Source organism: Mytilinidion resinicola (assembly GCF_010093595.1).
Source record: "Mytilinidion resinicola strain CBS 304.34 unplaced genomic scaffold BDZ99scaffold_13, whole genome shotgun sequence".
Taxonomy (NCBI): Eukaryota; Fungi; Ascomycota; class Dothideomycetes; order Mytilinidiales; family Mytilinidiaceae; genus Mytilinidion; species Mytilinidion resinicola.
In genome coordinates this window covers 48,458-72,711 of record NW_022985449.1, presented here as the reverse complement: position 1 = coordinate 72,711, position 24,254 = coordinate 48,458, and the positions used below count along the sequence as shown (strand labels likewise).

Genomic DNA, 24,254 nt, shown 5'->3' with positions numbered 1-24,254 from the left:
ATGATTGATGTAGTAGAAGGTTAGTAGCACCGAAGTCGGTCACATGCCCGTAATGAGATTATGATTGTGTGTATTCCTCGCTATAATACCTTCAGCACGGCTAACCACGGTAACACTACCACTCCACACATACATAGCCTGTAGAACAAAATGTGGAGTATCCTACCTTCGAAAAACTATTCTTTCCGTCGACATCTTCGCATTCTTTCAACTTTGGCTAGCCTCTACCTTTTTTCGGGGCAAGACGACCTGGATACCAGCCACAGATCACGATATGGATGATGCTCGGCCCTCAACCGCGGGCATTCTAGCTGTTGCACCGCCAAATTCGACTCGTCTAGGAGATCTTCCGGATGAAATTCTGGTCATCATCCTGTCAAACTTTAGGTGTCGGTGTGAGCGCTACTACGAAGCCTGTAAACTATTGAATGCGGACAACCCTTCGGCTTTGGAAGACAGAAATGATCTAGCTCGTTTCTCCCAAGTATCTAGGAAGTTCGCCAAGTGTGCTCAAGAAATCTTGTTTCGAGACGTTGGTTTCACTCCGTATCCCGGATTATTGGGCCAGAGAAGAAGGGAGCTGCGTCGACTAGAAGCCCTTTTCAACGTTCTTCAAAGAAATCCTGGGCTTGTGAAGAGGGTGCGCAAACTAAATTTAAACATTGTGACGGCAACACGTTTGATTCCGTTCCTAAGAAAGCATTCGGGATTCAGGAACGGAAGCAACATGTACTCGGCGTTTTCTGCCGTGAAGCGCTTCAAGGTAAGATCCCGATAGGACTTCCGTTCGCTGGAATACCCTGCCTTAAAGGGCTCACGTACCCAACTCACAAGGCGTGCATTGCCTTGGTCGATCTTCGACCGCACGAAATCGAAGACTTCCAGCTTGAGGTCGGTTGAGAGCCGTGAGAAGGCCGACGCAAGTATAGGCGTCGGGCCAATAAGTTGAGCCATTCAAAACCATCTCTTCTCGAACCCTGCTGTGGGTTTTACGGTCTTTGGATAGGCGGTGGGGAGCTAGTCCTTTGAATATCACGTGACCATGGAATCGGTAGAGTTCTCTCGTAGTTCAATTATGTAGAAAATGTCGCATAGGTGGTAAAAAGGGGTTGCACACCTAGTACTTGCTTGCTCAAGAAGAACAAAATAAGAATGAACCAAGCGCGATTCGAACCCGCAAAAAAAGAGTCCTTCCAAGGTATTAACGTCGCGAGACTCGCCGTCACCTCACCCCCATCTTTAACCCCGGATGCACACTGTGCCACAGAATCTGATGGCGGCAGTCGTGTGGACGTTGAGCTCGAAGCCAGGTACAATTGCAGTAGGATGGGAAGCTGTTGCGGTTTAAGAGTTGGGCCTTGGTCGAAGTCAGGTCGCGATGCTGGATGCCGAGGTTTCGCGGTGCGGAAAATCATCTGCCCGCGGCATACCAATATCTCCGCATCCTCTTCTCCGGTTCTCCTCTCTTACGTTCTTGAAACATAGCCTGCTGAGACTAAGCTCAGCTAAGTGCTCCTACGTGCAAGCTCCGTGATCAGCAAGCGAAGAAGTCCAGTCCCCTCAGCTCCCTCTTTGTCATCGGGATGCAGGACTCACGAAAGGGGCACCGCGACTCAAATACGCCGACAGATCGGAACTTTCTGATGAGGATATCAAAATAATTTCCCAAGACGACACGACGAAGGCTAAGAGACTAACTAGCACAGCTGCTGGCTCACAGGACACGCACTTTCCGAAGACTCAATTTCCTATTCGGCTACCTGAAGAGTACTACCAATGTTATTTACAGAATCCTTCAGAGAGGCGCAAATTTTCAATTACCCTAGGATGCCAGCCGGCACAAGCCGAAGATTATGCCTATACTGGACGCGAAGATACCATTGACACATCGATGTTCAACCCAGTACCTCATTTGAATACCTTTCATAAAGATCCGGATACCATCTCTTCCCCACGTCTGGATGGCTAAGCACCCTGTTTCTTAACTGAGCCTCTCCGAACTATTCAGACGAATCAGCCAACCATCTTTTATCCACCCGTTCAGACATGAAAACTTACACAAGAATATTGCGGGGAAAGGAACTCGCTGGGCACGTCCACTGCCCTTTTCTTCCGATCATCCGTCACAGGAATCTTCGCAGTAATATGAGCTGCTGACTCCTTCAATTGATCTAAGGTTAGATCCAACCGGACACCAAGGAAGAACGGAATGCTATAGCGAGTCACGTCTGTCGGAGCCTAGCAAAGATTAGCCCTTGGATCAAACGCAGGTACAGCCAACGCACAATCACCCGATGCGTTGTCGCTCCGCAAATACCACCAGTAATCGCTTCAAAGCCCTGTTGAATGTTGACGACTAGACTTCCTTCCACGGGCGGCACTGGAATCCAGTCGCCATCTTTATTGAGCACCTCGAGACCCCCGACATTATCTTGCGAAAGAAATGTAAAGAGCCCCGTCGAATCTTTATGAGGGCCCACCCCTTGCAATCCTGGAGCCGCGGGCGGGTACTTTACAAACTTGAGCCTATCCATATCACCCAGGAACCCGTCAAACGTGGTTGGCGGGAGTGATAACGATTCTCCCACCAGCCTCAAGAAAGATCTAGAGAGTGAATGCATTGCCATTAGATATCGCGTTACGAAGGCTTTTACCTCGGGATTGGCTGGAAACTGGCTAGGCCCTTCTAACCCTGTCCACCGCGGTTCGTCGGCTGTCGTTTTTGCTTCAACGGAGGTTCCGAAATCAAATTGCTGCAACAATGCGTTAGGCTGCAAAAAATCCAACTATAAACGAAACCTCGAGTCAAAGGTCGAAGGAGTTGGCCTCATTGACATGCATCAGCGAAAAAGTTGTCGGCTTACCTCTCTGAGATCAGTCTGCGCTGCTGTCGTCTCGGATCCCAGCTGAGTGTATCCCAGGAATGCCGGCGAGTTGCGCATATTGGACTTCTCCTTCACTTCGGCGGGTAATGAAAATACCCATGGCAACGCGTCATGAGTTCTCTTTATTAATGGCTCCAGCCCCGAATCCACGAGGTAGAGAAAGCCAACAACGAAGATGGCATCACGTAGTTTGATGAGTTCTGCGGCTTTCGTTGTCGGATTCTTGAGTCGACCATAATCAATGGTAGGGATGGAAGAAAATGATGATGACATGGTTACCGTGCGAAGCAGCGTATCCTTTGACCGGTGAATACCCAGGCGAACTCGAGGTATCGCAGCTTTTTGCCTCGCGCCAAATTCGAATGTCTATCGCTGTTTGACGGACCATGCTTCCGAGGTCTCTTGAGCGCGGCCACTCCGAGGTTGCTCGACGCTATCAATATCATCCGATTTCCAGTAGCCGCTATGAACGTGAGTATTGGAATCCCACTTTAACTTGTGGGTCGTCTCAGTAGGCCGAGAGTCATGAAGCTGTGGAGCATAGCTAAATCATTCAGCCGTACTCCATGCTTTCTCCGATTTTACACTCTAAAACCTAGAGAAAGCCGAAAGACTAATAAGATGTTGTGACCGTGGCAGTGAATTGCGTGATGGGAAAAGAATGACTCGTGGGGCGGGCCAAGAGATACGGCACACGGTCGTGTACAGAAGTACCCCGCTACTACCTTAGATCAAGCTAACGTTGCACGCAGAATATAGCAGATAATTTACAGAGTTCAGAGACTAGGTCAAATTGTGGATAGAATATTCGAATCATAATTTTCTAGGATGCAATATTATTCATGGCTCGATTTGAGCATTCTATCGCTTCACTAGCGAACGCCCGGGGGATTCTACAACGGAACGAATTTCTCATGGCCATCCCATAAGCTAACAAGCAGCGAACGATCTCCTTTCCAAGGGGTTCGAGCATGCTGGACTGTATAGTTATCAATCAGCGCAACGTCGCCCGGCTGCCACGGAGTCAAGAAGCCAATCTCGTCCGAAATCTCGAGTAATCGCTCCTGATATTCGACCGGGATAGCGGTACCATCCCCATACGTTGTAGGTAGATGATACTTCTCATCAATTCCGCGATATGGAGGTTCAAGGGCGTTGTTGTCTCTTCCTCGTCCATACACGCCAGCGAATCCGTTGAAGAATGTTGGCTTTCCGGTAGAACCAATGCGACGGATGGCAGGGAGATGCTGTAAAACATGGAGCGATCCATTTGGCTGCCATTCGGCTTTTGCTTGCAGCGTATCGCGGAGCACAGTCTCGACCTTCTCGCGTTGAACTTCGAGCGAGTCTCCATCTTTGATCTCGAATCCGTAGGAGTCCTGCTCCTCCAGTCAATATGCGTTGAAGCAACTCTTCGAGGGACTTGCCTTCCAATTCCAGCCGATGTGCTCAGCCTCTGGGTCGTCTTTCGCAGGGAAGTATTGTCTTCCAATGATTCCTTGACTTCATCGTTAGCGATGTCCGACTGATCAGAATGACGTTCCCACCTTTCTCGCTCAAGTCTTTCAAGAACTCTGGAAGATCTGCCGCTAGTCTATCGTAGAGCTCGAGAGATGAAAGTAGCGGAGTTTGGCCCCCTTGCTCCGGAACAATCTCAGAAAAGAAGAAGAGAACTCCCGGAAAGTACGCGCTTCGACCGTACTCGGAATGGTAATAAAACTTCACATCCGGAGGTTCCTCGTTCGCGGTCTTGATATTTGTTGTCACAGTCGTTCTCTTTCCAGCCAGCCCAACCTCGCGATGTGGTTGTGGGAGCTGAAATGCGGTGACGAATTTGGAGAAGTCTTGAGCGTTCTTGATGGGGAGGCCGCGGAAGAGGATAGCACCATCTGCATTCCCATAAGTAAGACGGAGAGGATCCCAATGCTCACAAGTACTTACGCTGCGATAGGAGAGACCGAAACGCTCCAGTCTTTGCAATGTTCTCGAGATAGCGAACGGCGGAGTTGATATCTCCAGGAACTGCTCCATCTTTAGGGTGAAGCCCAAGAGGAAAGGCTTTCCCGTGGACAACTCGACTGCTAGGTATGTCAAATACTTCGAGGGTGAGGTCGCTGTCTTGAAGCGTGGTCGTGGAGGTTATTGTCGCCATGCTCAGTATCGTCAGCCGACGGAGACACAAATCAAGACTCAGCAATCACTATATCACTCTGCAATTGCAGGACTATGAGCGCAAGCAATGCTCAACACAATGAGTCAGTAGTTGCATGCCTTCTTAACAAGAGCATTGAGGTGACCTGCTTCGCGGGGGTTCTTCGAACACTTCTTTGCGAACATCGGCCTTCTATCCGCAGCTTGTTACGCGTGGCACGCATGGTACGTTATCAAATGCAGGGTCTATGGCCGATTCCCGTCGTGTAAATATGATTAGCGAGGCACGTATGGACCAGGAATAATGTTGTCATCCGCGTAGCTTCGCGCGGTCCCTAAACTACCCACTCTTCAGTCAACCTATTCACAACACCACGAACCATTCCCAACATGACTGACATCTACTAGACCATCTGGGAGCCTATCTCGAGTCATAATGCAGGAAGGCTGGGCACTTCATTCACCTCTTCCAAGACCACAGGATATTCGTGCTCGATGGCATTGATGACGGGCTTCGATAGTTCAGATCCAGCGCGGATCTAGATGCACAGCACTCTGAAGCTGCAGCCTTTAAATGCCCACCCTGCAGACACCTTCAATCCAAGATCGTCGTGCTTCCCAGACATTCGGGACCATGGTAAACGCTCACGTTTCTCCACTTGAGGAGAATGTTGCTCGCAAGAATATTGCCCACGTCTCACCTGCTGGTATCGAGGGGAATGTTGATGTCTCCACCAAGAACCAGTCCTGGAAGAGCTACTTCTGGGATTCTTGGGACAAGTCGCCGGAGGTAATACCATCTTCTCTTCGCAACGAAAGACACTCAAATGGCAGCGCTAACCCAAAGTCCAGGAACGAAGGTTGATCTTCAAGCTCGACTTGACCCTCATGACTTTTGGCTGCCTTGGGACGTTTATTAAGTACATCGATAGGTACGATGCTCCTCCCAATCTTATAGAGCTCCGCTGACACCTTCCCACTAGATCCAACATCAACTCCGCATTTGTTTCGGGAATGAAAGAGGACCTTAAGCTCTATGGCAACCAACTCAACTACGCAAATACTGCCTTCTCTATTGCGAACATTATCGGCGTATGGCCATGCAATCTCATGCTCACCAGATCTAATCCGAAATGGTTCATCCCACTCCTGGAGGCCGGGTGGACGATCTGCACGTTTGCGCAGGCGGCGATGAAAACACCGCTTCAAATGTACGTCTTGCGGACTCTGACGGGCTTGTTTGAGACTGGTCACTACTCTGCCATTGTGTACCTCTGCGGTGCCTGGTATCAGAAATCGGAGCTGTCAAGAAGACTTGCCATCATCAATTGTGCTACCGCCATCGGACCCATGTTTAGCTCTTACTTGCAAGCTGCCGCGTACACCGGACTGAATGGTAGACACGGCATGGCTGGCTGGCAATGGCTCTTCATCGTTGACGGCGTCATCTCCATTGGGATCATCATCCCGCAGTGTCTGTTTTACCCCGACGTTCCCTCGCGTCAAAAGCCTGACTGGGTTTTCACTGAGAAGGCAAGTTTCCCCAAGACACGGATGTGATGACCTTCTAACATGGGAACAGGAAATTGAGATAGCTCGAGACAGAAACCCTCGCGAAGGAAGAGTAAAGCAGGGTAGATTTACCAGAAAGCAAATGAAGCGTTGGCTCCTGACCCCGGATATCTGGCTTCTCTGGGTCATTTCGATCTGCAACTCCATCGGCAATCAGCCATCGGGTTCAATGGCTTTCTGGCTCAAAGCCTGGAATAAAAAGCATCCCAAATCCTTCACCGTCCCACAAATCAACAACTACACGACCCCGATCCAAGCCGTCACGGTTGTGGTGACCCTCTTCATGGCATGGTCGAGCGATACCTGGCTAGGAGGCCGGCGCTGGCCAATGCTGGTACTGGGCGGTGTGGTGAATGGCATCGTCTGCGTCCTCTTGGGTTCTACGCCCGTTTTCCCCAAGAATCGCGCCTTTCGCTGGTTTCTCTACTACCAAACCGGCTGGGCGCAGGCTAGCAACAGTATGTTCTGGGCATGGACACAGGATACTCTATCTGGCGATCCTGGAACCCGTGCCTGGGCGTCCGCTGGGCTCAATGTCTGGGCTTGGACATTCATTGCTACTGTGCCGCTCGCCGTTTTCAAGACCACCGATCAGCCCGCTGTTGTTGCTGGAAACTACACAGCGGCTGGATTCTGCTTTCTGCTTGCAATCACCGCCGTTGCGCTTGCGTACCTGCAGCATCGGCAGTCTTTGACTAGCGGTAAGGCTGGTTCAAACGACGACTCTCAAGGCTCAGACTTAGAGATTCGTTCCAGCGTCAATACCGATGGGTTAGTTTATGACGATTCCAAGTCTGCTAGGGCGGGCGTAAAGGCGGTAGCTTGATGGTATTGAAGTGGATTCCCGAATGAAATAGATATGTAGTTATTCTCGGAGGCGGTTGCAGCGACTGAGTTGGGGATCAGCAGTTGGTAATCAGCTTTTAGATACCGTGAAGGACCCACAGCAATGCATCTATGGACCCTATGCCCACATCAAAGCTGAAGATCGACATCCGTGCAGTGATGACGCCTTCGCGAGGTCTCCACAGCAAGTAGACATAAAAGACCACGGAACCACCTTCAACCCGATTTCTCATCCCTCGTCCCACTCGAGTACCCAAGCCAAGTCTAGGATATCTGCTCCCATGAAGATGGAATACCGGCATCTCGGCCGAACTGGCCTCAAGGTTTCCGCTATCTCTCTTGGCAGCTGGATCACGTACGGAGGACATGTCAATAACGGTATTGAAATCCCGAAGCAAGAAGCACTCCGGCTTTAAGATGTACATACTAATCTTTTCTTCGTAGAACACGCGTTTGACATCTTCAAGAAAGCGTACGATGCCGGCATCAACTTCTTTGACACAGCAGAGAACTACTCCGCCGGGAAAGCCGAGATCGTGCTCGGGGAAGCCATCAAGAAATTTGGCTGGAAGCAGAACGACCTCGTGATTTCAACAAAAGTATACTTCGGCCTCAACAACTCCGCGGACCCTTCCAATCCCATCAACAACGTCGGACTCTCCCGCAAGCACATCATCGAAGGCCTCAACCTCTCCCTCAAACGCCTCGACTTGCCTTATGTCGACATCGTCTACGCCCACCGTCCCGACCGCGACACTCCCATCGAAGAGATCGTCCGGGGCTTCAACTACCTCATCAATTCCGGCAAGGCCTTCTACTGGGGCACTTCCGAATGGAGCGCAGTCGAAATCGCGGACGCATGGCGCGTCGCTGACAAGCTCAACCTGATCGGACCCGCGGTCGAGCAACCGCAGTACAACCTCCTCGTGCGTGAGAAGGTTGAGAACGAGTTCCGCTGGCTGTACGAGAAGTACGGACTCGGCCTCACCGTGTTCTCACCGTTGAAGCAAGGTATCCTGACGGGCAAGTACAATGGGCAGAGTCAGCCTCCAGCGGACAGTCGGCTAGCTACAGCAAAAGACAAGTACTCGGTGGCGTACAGCAAGACGTTTGGGAACGAGACGTGGCAGCGCGAGTTGGAGTTGGTGGAGAAGCTGAAGCCGGTGGCGCAGGAGTTGGGCGTTTCGCTGGCGCAGTTGGCGTTGGCTTGGGTGTTGAAGAATGAGAATGTTTCGTCCGTAATCATTGGCGCTTCGAGTCCAGCTCAGGTTGATGAGAACGTGGCGGCTCTGGAAGTTGCGAAGAAGCTGAATGGCGACCATCTGAAGAAGATTGATGAAGTCCTTGGGAATGGTTTTGAGAACCCCCCGCGACGGTTTTAGGACTTCTCCGCATAGCTGCTACTAGAAAATGAATCTTTGTTAGATGCCTCAAGTGCGCGGAGCCTAAGAAATGGTCAACAGTGCCTTGAAGCAAGGGTATTTTCAATCATCTCTATTTCTACGACTCTTTCTATTTCTTCTCTCATTCCGCTTTAGCTGCGCTACCACGTATTCTGCATGACTTTCCTCCGGAATGAACAAGGCTGATGAACATTATTCAGGGTTCGAGCAAGCCCTTCTTCATGATCTTCTCTGGGTCAGGTCGTTCAGCCTTGATGTAGTCAATGCTCTCACGAGTCTGCTCTAGATGTACGCTTCCAAACCTCAGCAGTTCTGCAAATGTCCCTGACGCAATATCAGCTCCCTGGTTCTCCTTCGCATCCAAGAAAATACCGAGGGCAGGAGTCTCGGTAAGATGCTTTCCATGGGTAATCTTTTGCATGCTCGACTTCGTCAAAAGCCTCCAAATAGCCTTATACGCCTTTTGATACTCCTCCGACTTTGGATCTGCATCCCGTTTGGTCACCAGCGCATCAAAGATAGCTTGACCGGTGAATCCCAATTGCTGTTCGGCAGCCCAGTCCTCCGTCAGGGAATCGAAGAGGAGGATCTTGTTCGCCCAGTACTCCACGCCGTTGAAGCCGCCATTTGGCTCTTCGAGCATGCACAAGCGCAGCCATGCGACGCATTGGCCGATGTAGCCCATGACCGTCAACTCATCAACCTTGAAATCCCACTTGAAGCCACGCGCAACGGAGTCTTCGAATCGTACGTCTTTGACAAATCCAATGAGCGGGCTTTGCACGATGCCGCTGTGGTCGTTTTGACCCTTCCAGAAGTGGATAAAAAGATCGTGCCTTCACAGAATACGTCAGCACCAAACTGATGGAAAAGGAACATGTCCACTGACCAGCGCTTAATGAAAGGATCCCCTTTCCGACTCGCCACGAAATGATTCGCCATGACTTGGCCATACATCCACGGCACCGACACTTCAAACGGCGAACTCGGATCCGCAAGCTGATCCCAGCATATCTTGTCAAGGTGGCGGATAAGAACGATGCCGACATCCATCCAAACTCCTCCGTACTTGTACAGTGCAGCGCCACGCTGGAAATCAGCACTGTGGGGGCCGGTATACGGGCCCTGCATCGTGCCTTTCACGAAGCTTTCCGGGAGCATATCGGAGTCTAGCCATGTCAAGGCATGGTTAGGAGAGCTGGGAACGGTGTCGAGGACGCGGACCGTCCAAGACGGGCCGAGAAGGCGGACCCAGTTGATTATGTTGCGCTGGCACCAAGGGGGCATTGAACGCAGACCAGAATGCCAGTATGTCCATACATTCTTTTCGGAAGTGATGGGAGTGTGCTTTGCGAGCGAGTCGAGAATCTCCTCGTCAGACCGTTTGTCAAGAGCATCAACGAATCGAAGTTTCGAGGCGAACTCCTCCGGGATGGCGAAATTGGAGCGTTGCATTTTGCAGTTGTGGAAATCGCTCAAGACGGAGAAAGAAAGTGCTTGAAGGAGATGGCGACAGAGAGGGTTGAAGAACGAAAATCGAGCTCCTCGCTACTTCTTATAGCAAAGCAGATACATAGCCACACGTCACCTCTATAAGCACTAAAGCTCTAAACGCTATCTATACGCTATCCGCCTAGGTAGGTATACGCTCAGCCTCTTTGGGAGAAACTCGCAGGCCATCTCTAGAACAGAATAGTCTAGTGCTGACTAGGGGCCGGAACACCACCGCAGCGCTCCACTTTGCCTGATTAGCATTCAGCCTCGCCGCTTCCCTATTAGAATAAATGAAGCCTTTACAAAAAGCCTCGTCGATAGTAACGAAGAACCCTCCTAAGGGAAGGTGGAAGCCTCATGGGACTCTGTGTACTCTAACAATACTCAATCTACGTCGAAGATACCGTGTTTCAGAAAAGGGCGTGGAAGGCGAAGGCGCTACAGGCATCGCTGCACAGCAGTATCTCGAGGAATTAGAACCTTGTAGCGCTCCTTTCACGTATCCTTGCAAATTCCTGAAGCGGGCGGACCTGGATATTGTTTACACGATCTATCTGTACACATCTAGTGGTATATGAAACCACAGCCTCGTGGATCGGAGATTCGGGTTCCCAGTCTCTTTGCGAAGCTTTACAGCTTTTCGTTAACAGCTATGTTATCAAATGCGCTTGAACTTGGGTATGTACTCGATGTCCTTGGATTTCAATATTATTTTTCTCCTCTTCCGAATCAAGAGCTGTTGCTTACAGCATCGCTGAGTACAACGCTCGCATATATCGAGGGGTGCCTTAGATCTCTCTATCTTCATGTGCAGCCATCCCAGTGCTCCTGCTCAGCTCGTATCTGCTATCCCCTCACTACGAACTGGCCGATTCGCTACACCACCTCGCTTAGAATAGCGGCGAAGGTGGGTAGAAATACACATGACGAGGCTTCTTCATCATAGCTTGGCCACTCCGAACCGACCAGCCTTTCCAAAGAACATACAGTTCTCCTCCGCTGAACGCAGATTCTCCGCTTCCCTACGCCATATCTCCGATTCTTTGCCCCTCCACGCTACATCATGGTGTGCGTCGTGCACCCATCTTTCTCAAATCTTCACCTCCACTTGATTAATCGGTCACCCGAAACTGGCCACTGGAAAGCTAGTGATGACTGTACACACCCCGTCAGCAAACGAGTCCGTTTTCGATGGCGCAAGCATCGAGAGATGGCTTCAAATGGAGACATTCAGACTTACTATGTGTAACATCCAAAGAGGGATACTTTTCTGCAAACTTCGGCGACATCTTTCTATTCGATAGTTTGTCCAGCTCGTACTTCTCTACCGCGCGAAATACCTTGTAATGCGGATTATGAAGGCGAAGAGGTTCCCGATCGTCATCAGAGTACGTCAAATCGAGGAACCGCTCCACCGGACTCGGCAACTGCTGCTCGCTATTTGTTTGAACGAGCTCGATGAGATGGAAGTACGTCTCCACCAATGGAAGCGAGAGATTCAGCTGCGGTACCTCTTGGACTAAATTTCGCAGGCAGTCTTCTACAAGTTGGCGTATGTCGATGTCGCTTTGGAGCATCAGCTGATCCCGGAGTTCCGCCCAGTAAAGGAAATCGATGCCGTAGTTGTGATCGGGGAAATGCTGTTGCAGTACCGTCGGTCGGAAAGGGGCGGGGATTTTGTCTCGGTTTGCTGCCGTTGGCGCGATTCTCCAGTGGATAATTCTCTCGACTGCTTCGGCACCTCCCTGAGACTGTTTAGATGCATTTCCTCCACCAAGGCTATCTTGTTAATGAAAGTAACGGAGACGTACCATTATGCTGAAGATACCGTCGATGAGGGGGCTTCGTTTCAACATGATACGTACGGCCAGACCAACGGATCTGTCGATATCGGCGCTACTTTCTGATTGCTCGAGTACCGTCTTGAGCGTTCTTTCTACTCCCAGTATGTCGGTGGAAGGGTACACGTCCTCGACGCGTAATGTTTCGGCGAGCGAAGATTTCGAAGACGCCGATGAGACACTTCCGGGTGGAGAGTTGGATACGTTCGGCTGTAGTACCAGTGCTTGACTGGGATCGGAATGAGAGCAAGGGATGCCAGACGGCGTAGCATCGCTGTGAAGATAGTCATCTGCAAAAAGCGTTGCGAGATCGGCATCCTGACCCCATTCTATCAGGTTACCAGAGGGATCAAGCACCGATTCAACGGACTGGGAAATGTCAAAAGGTGTTTCTTGTTGAGATTTTCTCGGGCTACGTGGTGTTTCAGCACGGGAAAGTGACTGGAGGTTCAAAATCCTTTTAAAGATCAGGTCCTCTGGCACAGAAATGTCGGTCAGTACATATATCGTCAAATCTCTGCTGAAGTTCACATGAGACCGCAGTCGTACCTGCGTTTGAGGCAGCGGCGAAGCTCAGGCTTTGGAATTTCTTCCGCATGCGCAACAAGGCATCCTGCAGCTCCCGGATCTCTTCGATCCAGTTGGCCTGCGTCTGCGCAATCTGTGGTGCTACACCTGGCATCTGGCCACCCGAGGGTACAGCGTCGCTCACCATCTTCTCCAGCGTGCGGATGTACGCTGCCTGTTTCTCCCGGTGGCTCCTCTGGGCATTGCGGTTCTGGATGCGCTTCTTCTCACGCCTCTGCTTTGCGATAGGGTCCTCCTTCTCGACGCGCCCACTCCCTGTGGATTTGAGTGTTCTCAGGCTGCTCATTATAGAAGAATTAGTAGGAGGCAAAGATGTTGGTGGAGGGCGAAAGGCGCGTCGTCGCGGGGACACCAGCTTCTCCGCATTCCCCACAATTCGGACCCCGGAATACATCAGCCTCCCTTCCCCCCCGCCAATATTCTTGGTTGGACGCGGGGTCGAGACTGAACACCATCTTCATGATTCATAAAAAAAGAAAACCACAGAGCTTTCAAGCATCAAGAGAAGATTCGTTACAACCACAAGCAAAGTGAGCGAGCAGCTCGTTCTTTCCCGTGATGCAGATCCGGAATCGGAATTCGAGCCGTGATACCATATGATGAAAACAGTGGCGACAACATAGACGAGCTAAAAGTCTTCTCTTTCGAGAAAAACATATCAAACGAAGAAGACCGGATCTGGGAATATACTGTACTATACTTTATGTTAGACGATTTCGACTCCTAACGCTCTGACCGCGATTTCGCTTATCTATTCATGGGGTCTGGGGACTCTATTCTGGCCGAGGAAAGCACACCAAGTTTGAGGCTTATTACATCTGGTACACTACCGGACCATTGTTACTCGTATCGATCGGTTCAGCGAGACATTGTTACTACTTTTTGTATGAGTCTTAATAGTAAACTCAAGAGGGGCAGTCACAAGATCTGATTCAGCCAGAGTATTCCTTGCGGAGATCGCTTACTCTTTTCATGATATAAGTTGACAGCTACTTTCTACTAAATACCTTCAAATCGGTTTGCCTTTTTTCAACGGTTTCCACGCTCTATTCGTCGAGTTGCCCCCTCGAAAGCGGGAAACTTTGCCCACCTTCACTCCCGTGAAGTTCGAGACTCACCATCGTGACGTTGGTCCATCTCGGGTTACACTAAGCTCATCCCACGCTGACATGCTGAGGGCAGATAGATCCCTGGGCAGATCCTCCACAATTCACAGGCTCGCAGACCTTCAGCGCTCCTGTTCTTAACCACCCTCAAGTCAGAGCTGCAACAGCTGCACAACTTCAACATCATGGAGTCTGTAGATCATTCATCCGCGCACCAGCACGCTCTCGAGACGCTCATGGCCGCTGACATAATGCTCGCTCACGCCCCCCAACTGAAGCTCGACGAAGTCCACACCATCGATAAAGTCACTGCAGAATGGCTCACGACAGTCCTCGGTGTCCCTGGCGCCAAGGTAGAAGACGTGACTACGGTCGGAGCACACGAAGGCATGACGAGCCGCCACAAATTGGAGCTGACTTGGAGTGAGGGTACTGCAGCCGAACTACCCAGCAAAATCTTCATCAAAATCACGCCGGAGAACCCTCATCTACGCGAGATGCTAGCGGTGCTGCACATGGCCGAGCTGGAGGCGGCCGTGTATACAGTCCTGCAAGAGGAGTTGAACGATGTCATTCCTAAATCGTATCACGCCCGCAGCTACCCCGGCGGCCGCTTCGTCATCATCTTAGAGGATTTGGAATCGCGCGGGATCAAGCCATACTGGATCAAGGATGATTGCTCACTATCCCACGCACGGGAAGTAGCGGTTGCACTCGCAAAAATACATTCGCGGTACTGGGATACTGAGCGCTTCACGGGAGACATGGTATGGGTGCGGCCGCGGCCTCGGCGGTTCGGGGGGGATTGGGTGTCGAAATTTTTCGAAGGGAATCGGGAGAGATTCCTTGAGACGGACGCTGCGAAGGGAATGACAGAGTATGCGAGGGCTCTTTTACAAGAGTGGACAAAGAGCTATGCCACCGTGTACAATTACTGGGAGACAAAGCCACAAACGCTGCTGCATGGCGACTCTCATCTCGGAAACACGCTTGCGTATGCGGATGGGACCGCGGGACTCTATGACTGGCAGTGTTTGTTCCGTGGGTATGGGTATCGGGACCTGGCGTATTTCCTTATGACGGCCCTGCAGAGCGCGGATCTGAAAGCGCATGAGAGGGAGATCTTTGACCTGTATACTGACACGCTGGAGCAGAATGGGGTGAAAGTCGATGATCGCGAGCACGCGTGGAGGGATTATTGTCTCTTCATTCTGGACCCTTTAGATGCCATCATTGCGACTCTCACGAATGGGGGTTATGGGCATGATCCGGAGACTGTTGAGAGACAGGTGCGAACGACAGTGGATGCATTGGAGAGACACGATGTCAAAGCGCTGTTAGAGAAGGTGATCAAAACGGGATCGGTCTAGTTTTCGATCTGTCATCGGTCAATGTTATGGTTATGACTAGTATATGGGATCAGGCATGACCTAGTGGATTCAAGGATTCCCTTTACCACAAGTTCCTGTATCAAAATGGCATTGCTTCAAATAGTCACACTCTTTTAAGGGTGTATATCGACTGTCTACGCTCCAATATACCGCCAGTGCAACTTCTCCGCCTCGATTCCTTCCACGAAGACGACTTTCTTTTCGCCAGGCATGATGTCGAACCCATTGTCACTCAACTTTACTCCTCTCCGCTCACTGAACACAAAGCCCTTGACGGGATTGCCGGCTGTGATCGTGACAGAACGCTTGTCATCAGAGTACTCGCCCTTTACGTCTCGGTTGTCGAAGTTTAAGTACTTGATTGGATCAGGCCAAGAGACATGCGTTGCGAGTACCCTATCTCCGACGGAGAGAGTGACGTGGATGAGGTAGGGATCAAGCTCCTCTGCGGATTCTTCCGTCAAAGGATCCTCGGGTGTGTAGTCCGTCAAGACCTCCGTCGTTCCATTTGGCGTGATCGTTATCCTTCTCGTTATGACTTTGTAGAGCGGCTTACCAGTAGCCACCGAGAGGTAGCTGATATTGAAAAGACCCTCAATAGGCTCAAGCCGACTACTCGCAACCCACAGATCGAACGAGACCTTCACGGCGGCGACAGGATCCACATGTCCCGTATCTCTCTGCCACAGCTCATCGGCCTTCCTCATCGTCCAATCGCGGAACTTCCTTTCAACTCCAATCGCCACCGGCTCCATGGCTCTCTTGATCGCATACCACGCCGGCTTCTTCACCAACCAGTAATCAACCACGCCCCAAGAGACCGTGGGCCACGAATCGTTCAACTGCCATACCAACACGCCTCCGCATTTCCTATCACCATGCTTCCTCCATTGCCGCCGCCACCCGCTGTACGCCCAGCCCATCGCATCTGCCTGCATGACCTGCGTCAAGTGCGTAAAAGTCTCAATGCTGCCGTCGGTAATCCTGAAGTTCTCTGCCACGTATATTACCATGCGTCTCTCATGCCCAATAGCCTTGTTTCTGAAATCCATCATTCGACTTCCGGGATACTGCTGGCTCGGATCTGTGACGCAGCTCTTCAGCGTCTCGAGATGCGGGTACGCTTCCATGCCAAACTCGCTCACGAACCGTCCCCCCATTTGAGGGAGGTGCTGATATGGCCGCATTTCTCCGTGCCATACGTTCCACTGATGCACGTCGCCAACTGTCTGGTCGACTTTTAGGGTGGTGGATACGCCATTGCCCCAGGGAGAAGAGGGGTGGTATAGCAAGCCCTTCGTTTCCTCACTCACGACTTTTGGGAGAAGGTGCTCGTAGATGTAGCGCGCGGGAAAGGTGGAACAGAGCCAGGATTCAGGATCTTTGTCGTCTTCGAAGTTGTACTCCAACCCATACCGCTCGATGAGCTGGTAGTCTTCATTATTACCCGCCCAAATAACAAGAGCAGGGTGGTTCCGCAGCCGGCGAGCATTCTGACGAGCTTCGAGCTCTATGGATTTGAGGTAAGAATCGTAGGTCGGGTATAAGGCGCATGCAAATGCAAAGTCTTGCCAAACGAGCACTCCCAACTCGTCGCACGCGTCGTAGAAGGCGTCAGTTTCGTAGATTCCGCCGCCCCAGACCCGGATCATAGTTTGGTTCCCGTCGGCAGTGAGTTCAAGCCATTGGCGATACCGATCGGGCGTGATCTGGGAGAGAAAGTTGTCGGCCGGGATCCAGCAGGAGCCACCGCAGAAGATGTCGACGTTGTTTATGCGGAAGTAGAATGAGGTGCCAATGGCGTCTTTTTCTTGAATGAGTGCCGCGCTGCGGAAGCCGACACGCTTCTGGTGGGTGCTGGGGATGGTGTGCTTCTGGGATGAGACATGCATGCGAATAGTATAGAGATTCTGAGCCCCGTAGTTGCGAGGCCACCATAGCGAGGGATCCGAAAGTGAGAATGGGGCAGTATAGAGGCCGTCTTTGCTCTTTTGCACGCCGTCGACTTTCACGACCTGATTACCATCGAAAGATAGCTCGAACGTGACTTTCGCGGTGTAGTTCTCACAATCCGGTACGGTACCAAAGAACTCACCCTTCACTTTCTTAAGATCATCGCTGAGATCGTATTTCAGCCATAGATCCTCGATCCGCACTTCATACGTCTCCACGGTGATGGGTTTCCATATGCCACATGTCATCAAAATCGGACCCCAGTCCCAGCCCCATTGGTACTGTGCTTTCCGGACCGGCCCTCGGCTGACTTCGGTCTGATGCACGATGAAGCGGTGTTCAGGATGCTGCTTCACGAGTTCCAGGCCTTTTGCGCGTGCGGGTTCGAAGACGATCTCGAGCGTGTTCGTCTTCTTCTTATCGCTCCAAGCAAGCAGACTCGCTACATTAATCCGGTGCTCGACGAACATGTTGTCTGATACTAAAAGCTCGAGGCCGTTAAGGTACACGGTCGCGAAAGTATCCAGGCCTTGGAACACGAGGTCAGTAGTAAACCCGGGTAACCCAAAATTTTGAGGCGTAGGAAATTCGGTCCGGTAAGTCCATGTTTGATCTCCGACCCAGCGTACAGAAAGCTCATTGAGGTTAATATATGGATCAGGAATCTTTTTGTGGTGAAGTAGGTCGGTGTGGACTTCTGATGGGATGGCCGCCGCGGAGAGCCATTCTTCGGTGGAGTCTCGAGCCCCTTGTTTGAAAGTCCATCCGCTGGAGAGGGTCTGAGCTGAGATTGGTGACCCCATCATGTGATTTTACTGGAATTCGATAACCGATAATGAAGTGGGAGGTTAGACGGGATATATCACCGCTTTTTGAAGCATGGAGTCAGGACAGAATAGAATAGCCGACATGAATCAGGCGTGGAGAAATCAAACGCCGATACTTGAAATATCGGGCCGCGGCGAGTGATATCGGCGTCTGAAGGGTGACATCCGGGGTAGCGTTCCTTTAGCAGGGTTCGGATACGGTATGCCGAAGATGGGGTACCCGCAAAGGGCGGGGTGCTCTTCGTGGAGCAACGATCATCAACACAATGCCAACATTTTCGTCGGGAGAGAGTTGGCCGATGGCTAGGGGAAGGGGACGGCTGCGACGACAGGATACGACTCTGATGGCGCTACAGAGTCAGTTAAGGTGGCTGGGCGCGTGTAGATATACTGCCTGTAGTGCGCGGGAGAAACGCATCTTCCTTTCGACTTCACCCCATTCTTGAACTCCCACATCCAGATCTGAAAAGCATCATGGCAGACTCAGCACGGATGGCATCCACTGGGAGCGACCATGAGGACCTCAAAGCCGTGGTGGAGGAGGTTGAGATCAGTGGCAATCCTAATGGAACGTATGCAGCCATAATGTCGAAGCACAAGATTAGTGCTTGGGGGTATGGCCATCTACGACTCTACCTGCTCTGCGGAATCTGCTTCTTGAATTCCACAATGAGTGGTAAGTATTGCGGATTATTCTCCATAGACTCGATAGGTATTGATCCTTGTATTCAGGCTTCGACAGCTCTCTCATGGGCTCTATCAACACTCTACCCAACTACACGAACTACTACGGTCTCCCCTCAAATGGCACTGCTAGCACTGGGATCGTTTTTGCAATCTTCTCCGTCGGTCAGATGTGTGCAGCACTCTTTGTTTGGGTCGCAGATTGGCAAGGCCGCAAACGCTTCATCTTCATCGGAACCATCGGCGTCATCGTGGGAACCTGTATCACTGCGACTGCAAAGAACCTTCCGACTTTCATTGGTGGCCGGTTCTTGCTCTCTTTCTTTGCCACATGTGCTTGCTCAGCGAGTCCGCTGTACTTGGTTGAAGTCGCCCCAGCGCAATACAGAGGGACATTAGCTGGGCTTTATAACACCTTCTACTTTATCGTATGTATATTCGCATGTCTTTTGGGGAACTTAAGGAGACTGAACTCCGCTGAACGAGACCACAGGGCTCAATTCTCGCAACCTCCTCCGTATACGGGGCACATAAGCACCTGTCCCACAATGGCAATTTGGACTGGAGACTTCCGCTTTGGCTTCAAATGGCGTGCCCAGGCCTGGTATCAATCGCAATCTTGTTCTTCCCCGAGTCTCCGCGATGGTTAGTGCTTTAAGCATCTAGCTGCTTAGCGATGGCTGACACGAAGTAGGCTTGTAGCAAAAGACCGACACGAAGAAGCAAGAGCTTTCCTAGTAAAATACCACGCCAACGGCGACCCAGATCACCCAATCGTAAAGCTTGAGATGCAAGAGATGATTGAGTCCCTGCGAGACGACGGCGTCACGGAGTGGAAGAATTTCTTCGACCTCCGCGTCCTCTTCAAGACTCCCGCCCGGAGATACCGGACCATGCTCAATCTTACCTTCGCCTGGTTTGGGCAGTTCTCAGGGAACAAGTAAGCATTTCCCTGGCAGAGAATATGCGTCCATCGATCTAACCATGATTCCCAGCGTCATTTCATACTACCTTCCCTACCTGATCGCCAACGTCGGCATCCACGACACCGACACGAAGCTCCTCATGAACATCATCTACGCTCTCGTTGGCTGGATCTTCTCGACTGCCGGCACCCGCTTCCACGACATCATCGGCCGGCGTAAGATGTTGCTTGGGAGCTGCGCTGGTATGATCATTGCTCTCGCTATCACGGCTGGAACAGCTGCTGGATATGTCAAAACGGGTAGCGACGCATCTTCCTCTGCCTCGATTGCATTCATCTACATCTTCGGAGCTGTCTTTGCGTGGGCTTGGACGTCAATGCAGCCGATTTATCCCGCCGAGGTGATGAGCAACGATATGCGTGCGAAGGGGATGGGGACGTACAAGCTCATGGGCGGTGCCGCTGGCTTCCTGAATACTTTCGTCGCGCCGATTGCGTTGTCGAATGTGAGCACCACTTCTCCTCCCCCACTCCTTTTCAACGTAGATGCTAATATGCGCAGATCGGATACTGGTTTTACGTCTTCTTCGTGTTCTGGGACCTCTTCGAGTTCGCCTTCATGTACTTCTTCTTCGTCGAAACGAAAGGGCTTACGCTTGAGGAGATGGATGATATATTTGAATCCAAGAACCCGCGGAAAGCGAGCACGGCGGTTAAGAAGATGAAGTATACGTCGTTTATCGGGGCTGACGGGACGAAGAGGGAGGAGGTGATAGAGGTTGCGTGAGGTCGCTGTTTGGTTCCTGGAGCAAGTTGGCTCCTGCGTACATAACACATTCCCGCGGACCCAATACGTATGGGCCTAGCTTAAATATGAGAGAAGATTCGTACATCCTTATGGGCGTCTTATAGCCCCTCCGTAATCCTCCTTGCTTCGAGCTCTCCGTCATCATACGCTTAATTCCCGCACCCAGCGACCACTTGGCTGGTTTCGGCCGCTCGTGCATATTTCTAGCAGGCTCGGTGTAGGCTTCCAGGGACCTGGTTCCCCGGAACTGGTTGCTTTCGCAAATGTTCGCAGCATACTGCCATAGCCGGCTGTATGGAGCGCCTCGCCATCGCCGCATCGGCATGGAAGCAAATCCCGAGCTAGGCATCTACTCCAGAGCCAGCGGGAAAACGAAGCCGTAGGTGAAGTCTAGGTCGTCGGCGCGAATATCGACGTTAATCCTATAGCAGATTTGTGCGGTCGGTTATTAATCAAACGCCGAAAAAGCTTGTAGATGGCCAATATAGTAGAGAGGACGAAAATCAAGGCGCAGATACTTCTATCTTCCGGGCAGGGTCCGAGCGCCGCTTCTTACGCACGAGTATTATATTACTTATATTTTCCCTTATATTTTAGGGACTAATATAGGTAATTAGGTTATTATATTTAACCTAGTTATTACGTTTTTAAATATTAAAAGATTTTTTCGCGTGTACTAGCTATATATAGTTTAGCACGCTGCGAACTAAAGTTCTGCCGGCCTATAAATATTAACTTTATAAAAATATATATTACTGCTAGTTTTAAATAATTTAAAACTAACTACTAATATACTTTACTAGCCTTAGGCGCCTGGCTTTAAAAAGCGCCTATAGTAGGGTATTATTACTTAGCGCAACGGGCTATATAGATCGCGTGCGGACTACGTAAAATCCTATAATATTAACCTAAATATATTTCGGAATCGCCTTTTCGGAAAAATAAATTTTTATAAAATTGCGTATACTAATTAATATAAAGTCTTTCTAGTAAGTAAGGCTTTAAATATTTAATATTATATATACCTTATAGAGGCTGGATTCCTATATAGGTACCGAGTTATCCGTATAATAGTAATAATAGTACTATATTAAAAGACCGGACTACTTTTTTAATATATATACCTTAATCTTTTTAGCTAGTAATAAATATATTAATTCCTTATACGTAATAATAAGCTATAGTCCTGCTATATATAGTTTTTTAAGCTTAAGCGCGTACTTACTAATAATAATCCTAACCGGGTATAATACTTTTTTAATAACTATATAAAGGCTAAGACTTTATATAATATAGATAATAAGAATATATAAAATATAGATAAAACCGGCTTCTAGATAGGTGCTATATATAGCACTAAAGTTATTATATATTAAAACTTCTATTATAATATAATAGGTTGTTTTTTCTATACCTTCTAAGTATTATATACTAAGGCAGGGTATAGGTTAAGTTATTATTAGGGTGTAATAGTCTTTAAAAGGTAAGGTAAAATTAATCTTAGGTATAAAACAGGGTTATTACTTCTAATAAGTAGTATTAAAGTCTTAAGTTAAATATAAAGTTCCTATTTATATAAAAAAGCGTTTTTATATATAAAAGTTTTATTCTAAGAAACCTATTTACTTATCTAGCTTACTACCTTAAGCCCTTTAAGCGTTTTTCTAGCTTATAGCCTTAAGCTTTTTAAGCGCTTTTCTAGCTTATAGCCTTAAGCCCCTTAAGCTATTATATAGCCTTATTCTTATAATATTTTATTCTTAGATTATTCCTATTTACTAGCAGTCTATAGGGGAATCTAGGATATTTATATATTTAATATATAACCTTTTTAGTTTTATAACCTAGTCCTTTATAATTAGTTTAATTTATTTACTTAGTTTTATAAGTGCCTTTACGCTTAGGTGGTTTATATTATAGGTTATAATACTTACTTTCCTTTTTAAGGCTTTTAGCCCGAAAGTACTTCTATAGTAGGGTCTTAGATAAATAGCTAGTAATACCCTATTTATTAGGCTGTTATTATACTATTCTATTTTTTCTTTTATAATATTTAATATAAAAGCTAAGAAATAAGAAAGCTGTTTTATACTTATAGATTATATTAACACGTCTAGTTTAAAAGTTATACCTTATTCCTGGTGTAAGTTTTAGGGTTTATTATATATAGTTTTTATATTTAACTCTAATTGTTATATAGCCTGTATACAGGCGCAATAATTAAACTATAATATTACCGGTATCTTAGCGTCTGCCTATAAGTTAGTATAGTCTACTATTATATATATCTATTTTTCTGCTAACCTTTATAGGGTAAAAACTATCCTGTAAAAAAAATAAACTTTATTATAAAAAGTTAAAAACTTATATAGTTTTAAAGGCGGCTATAGTAAAGCTTAATTACCTAGATTCCGAAAAGAAATTACTGTATAAGTATAGGAAAAAGATAATATATTATAGCTTTAAAACTCTAGAAAAGCTTAAAAAAAATAACTAGAAAAAGGCTAAGTAGAAAGAATAAGAGTATATTAAAAGGAAAGCCTCGCCTTTCTTTAAAATATCTAGTTCTTTAATCTATTAGATTTTTCCTAGCTAGCTAGTGTAATATTACTATTATTCTAGGCTATTCCGGATTCTGGCGGTAAAACTACTGCAGGAGTTCCTAATAGTTTACTAAACTTTTAACCGGTTTCTATATATTTTCTAAGGTGCTATATTTTTTCCACTTAATTAGGTACTTCTTTTACTAACTATACTATTAGAAATCTAGGATTTGCTTAACTTTATATTTATTATTATTATCGACCTTAATATTATTTTCTAGCTTAGTATTATTTTCTAGCTTAGTATTAGGTAGTGCGGGTTTTAGTAGCAATATATAGAAAACCGGGTGTATTTTTATCCTATTAGGTAGCCTAAGCTTATAGTTTACTAGGCTAATAATATTCTATATTTTAAATAGTCTAATTTTAATATAGTCTAACTTTATACTTAGTTATTTTATTTTAATATTTTTGCAGAGTAGGTAGACTTTATCCCCCCTTTTAAAGGTTAGTGTAATACTCCGGTATTAGTTATAATATCTTACTAACCTTAGCTTTAGGAATTAGATATTTATTAAAAGCTGCCTTTATAGCTTTTTAATATTTTTAACTAATAGTAGTGCTTTTTAGGCTCTTATACTATTAAGTTAGGGTTTTTAATACGCCTTTAAATTAAAACTATAATTTGTAAAAAAGGGTAATACCTTTATTATTTCTATAGATACGCTATTATAGGCAAACTAGGCTATTAGTAGTAGTAATACCTAATTATCCTGCCTATAATTAATATAGTATTATAGGTACTATTCTAAAGTCTAATTAAGTTTTTCTATTTACCTGTCTATTTAGGGGTAAAATACTATAGAAAGCTTATACTTTATTCCTAGTTATATAGTAAGGGTCTGCCAGAATTTTAATATAAAAAGCTTATTTTAGTCTAAAATTATCTCCTAAAGTAGCCTATAGTTGCTAATAATATACTTTAAAAATATATAGGCTAGATCTTTTGCTATTAATACTTTTTAGTAAGGGATAAAGTAGGTATACTTAGTTAATTAGTCTATAATTACTAGTATTATATTATACTTTATACCTATTATAGGTTTAGTAGACTATAGTAGCTTAACTATAAAGTTCTATATAATAGATTTTTATATTTTTTCTAGTATAAAGGAACTCTTTATATTATAGCTATACGTTTATTTATATAACACGTGCCCGATAGTTATATAATTAG

The 24,254-nt window shown here is 47.9% G+C and overlaps 10 protein-coding genes across 10 annotated transcripts; 5 read left to right on the top strand and 5 right to left on the bottom strand.

The window, feature by feature from the left end:
* Positions 1–274: 274 nt before the first annotated feature.
* Positions 275–1,307, top strand: BDZ99DRAFT_572495 (uncharacterized protein; the record flags this gene model as incomplete). Its single annotated transcript, XM_033728203.1, has 2 exons — positions 275–763; positions 835–1,307. The coding sequence occupies 2 exons, from the start codon at positions 275–277 to the stop codon at positions 898–900; spliced, it is 555 nt and encodes a 184-aa protein (XP_033574535.1). The 3' UTR covers positions 901–1,307.
* A 453-nt stretch (positions 1,308–1,760) lies between these two features.
* BDZ99DRAFT_499925 (oxidoreductase) lies at positions 1,761–3,356 on the bottom strand. The gene is made up of 4 exons (XM_033723688.1): positions 2,865–3,356; positions 2,286–2,753; positions 2,059–2,238; positions 1,761–2,000 (listed from the first exon to the last, which is right to left on the bottom strand). Exons 1-4 carry the CDS (start codon positions 3,156–3,158, stop codon positions 1,896–1,898), a joined length of 1,047 nt encoding a protein of 348 aa, XP_033574534.1. The 5' UTR covers positions 3,159–3,356; the 3' UTR covers positions 1,761–1,895.
* A 422-nt stretch (positions 3,357–3,778) lies between these two features.
* BDZ99DRAFT_534970 (taud/tfda taurine catabolism dioxygenase) lies at positions 3,779–5,037 on the bottom strand (the record flags this gene model as incomplete). Its single annotated transcript, XM_033726547.1, has 3 exons — positions 3,779–4,264; positions 4,425–4,774; positions 4,827–5,037. 3 exons carry the CDS (start codon positions 5,035–5,037, stop codon positions 3,779–3,781), a joined length of 1,047 nt encoding a protein of 348 aa, XP_033574533.1.
* Positions 5,038–5,670: 633 nt separating this feature from the next.
* BDZ99DRAFT_509817 (MFS general substrate transporter) lies at positions 5,671–7,434 on the top strand (the record flags this gene model as incomplete). Its single annotated transcript, XM_033724429.1, has 5 exons — positions 5,671–5,826; positions 5,889–5,968; positions 6,020–6,569; positions 6,619–7,309; positions 7,340–7,434. The coding sequence occupies 5 exons, from the start codon at positions 5,671–5,673 to the stop codon at positions 7,432–7,434; spliced, it is 1,572 nt and encodes a 523-aa protein (XP_033574532.1).
* Positions 7,435–7,741: 307 nt separating this feature from the next.
* Positions 7,742–8,836, top strand: BDZ99DRAFT_446280 (Aldo/keto reductase; the record flags this gene model as incomplete). The annotated part of the gene is made up of 2 exons (XM_033717963.1): positions 7,742–7,832; positions 7,899–8,836. The coding sequence occupies 2 exons, from the start codon at positions 7,742–7,744 to the stop codon at positions 8,834–8,836; spliced, it is 1,029 nt and encodes a 342-aa protein (XP_033574531.1).
* Positions 8,837–8,894: 58 nt separating this feature from the next.
* BDZ99DRAFT_419922 (uncharacterized protein) lies at positions 8,895–10,367 on the bottom strand. The gene is made up of 2 exons (XM_033716905.1): positions 9,747–10,367; positions 8,895–9,693 (listed from the first exon to the last, which is right to left on the bottom strand). The coding sequence occupies exons 1-2, from the start codon at positions 10,310–10,312 to the stop codon at positions 9,054–9,056; spliced, it is 1,206 nt and encodes a 401-aa protein (XP_033574530.1). The 5' UTR covers positions 10,313–10,367; the 3' UTR covers positions 8,895–9,053.
* Positions 10,368–11,520: 1,153 nt separating this feature from the next.
* Positions 11,521–13,066, bottom strand: BDZ99DRAFT_522198 (uncharacterized protein; the record flags this gene model as incomplete). The annotated part of the gene is made up of 3 exons (XM_033725688.1): positions 11,521–12,096; positions 12,163–12,668; positions 12,742–13,066. The coding sequence occupies 3 exons, from the start codon at positions 13,064–13,066 to the stop codon at positions 11,521–11,523; spliced, it is 1,407 nt and encodes a 468-aa protein (XP_033574529.1).
* A 1,057-nt stretch (positions 13,067–14,123) lies between these two features.
* BDZ99DRAFT_464505 (kinase-like protein) lies at positions 14,124–15,388 on the top strand. The gene has a single exon (XM_033720336.1). The coding sequence runs from the start codon at positions 14,138–14,140 to the stop codon at positions 15,254–15,256; it is 1,119 nt and encodes a 372-aa protein (XP_033574528.1). The 5' UTR covers positions 14,124–14,137; the 3' UTR covers positions 15,257–15,388.
* On the bottom strand, positions 15,334–18,033 carry BDZ99DRAFT_534957 (glycoside hydrolase; the record flags this gene model as incomplete). Its single annotated transcript, XM_033726546.1, has 1 exon — positions 15,334–18,033. The coding sequence occupies one exon, from the start codon at positions 18,031–18,033 to the stop codon at positions 15,412–15,414; it is 2,622 nt and encodes an 873-aa protein (XP_033574527.1). The 3' UTR covers positions 15,334–15,411.
* A 519-nt stretch (positions 18,034–18,552) lies between these two features.
* Positions 18,553–20,558, top strand: BDZ99DRAFT_419918 (sugar transporter). The gene is made up of 6 exons (XM_033716904.1): positions 18,553–18,733; positions 18,790–19,169; positions 19,235–19,386; positions 19,436–19,681; positions 19,737–20,172; positions 20,229–20,558. Exons 1-6 carry the CDS (start codon positions 18,643–18,645, stop codon positions 20,451–20,453), a joined length of 1,530 nt encoding a protein of 509 aa, XP_033574526.1. The 5' UTR covers positions 18,553–18,642; the 3' UTR covers positions 20,454–20,558.
* Positions 20,559–24,254: the final 3,696 nt, after the last annotated feature.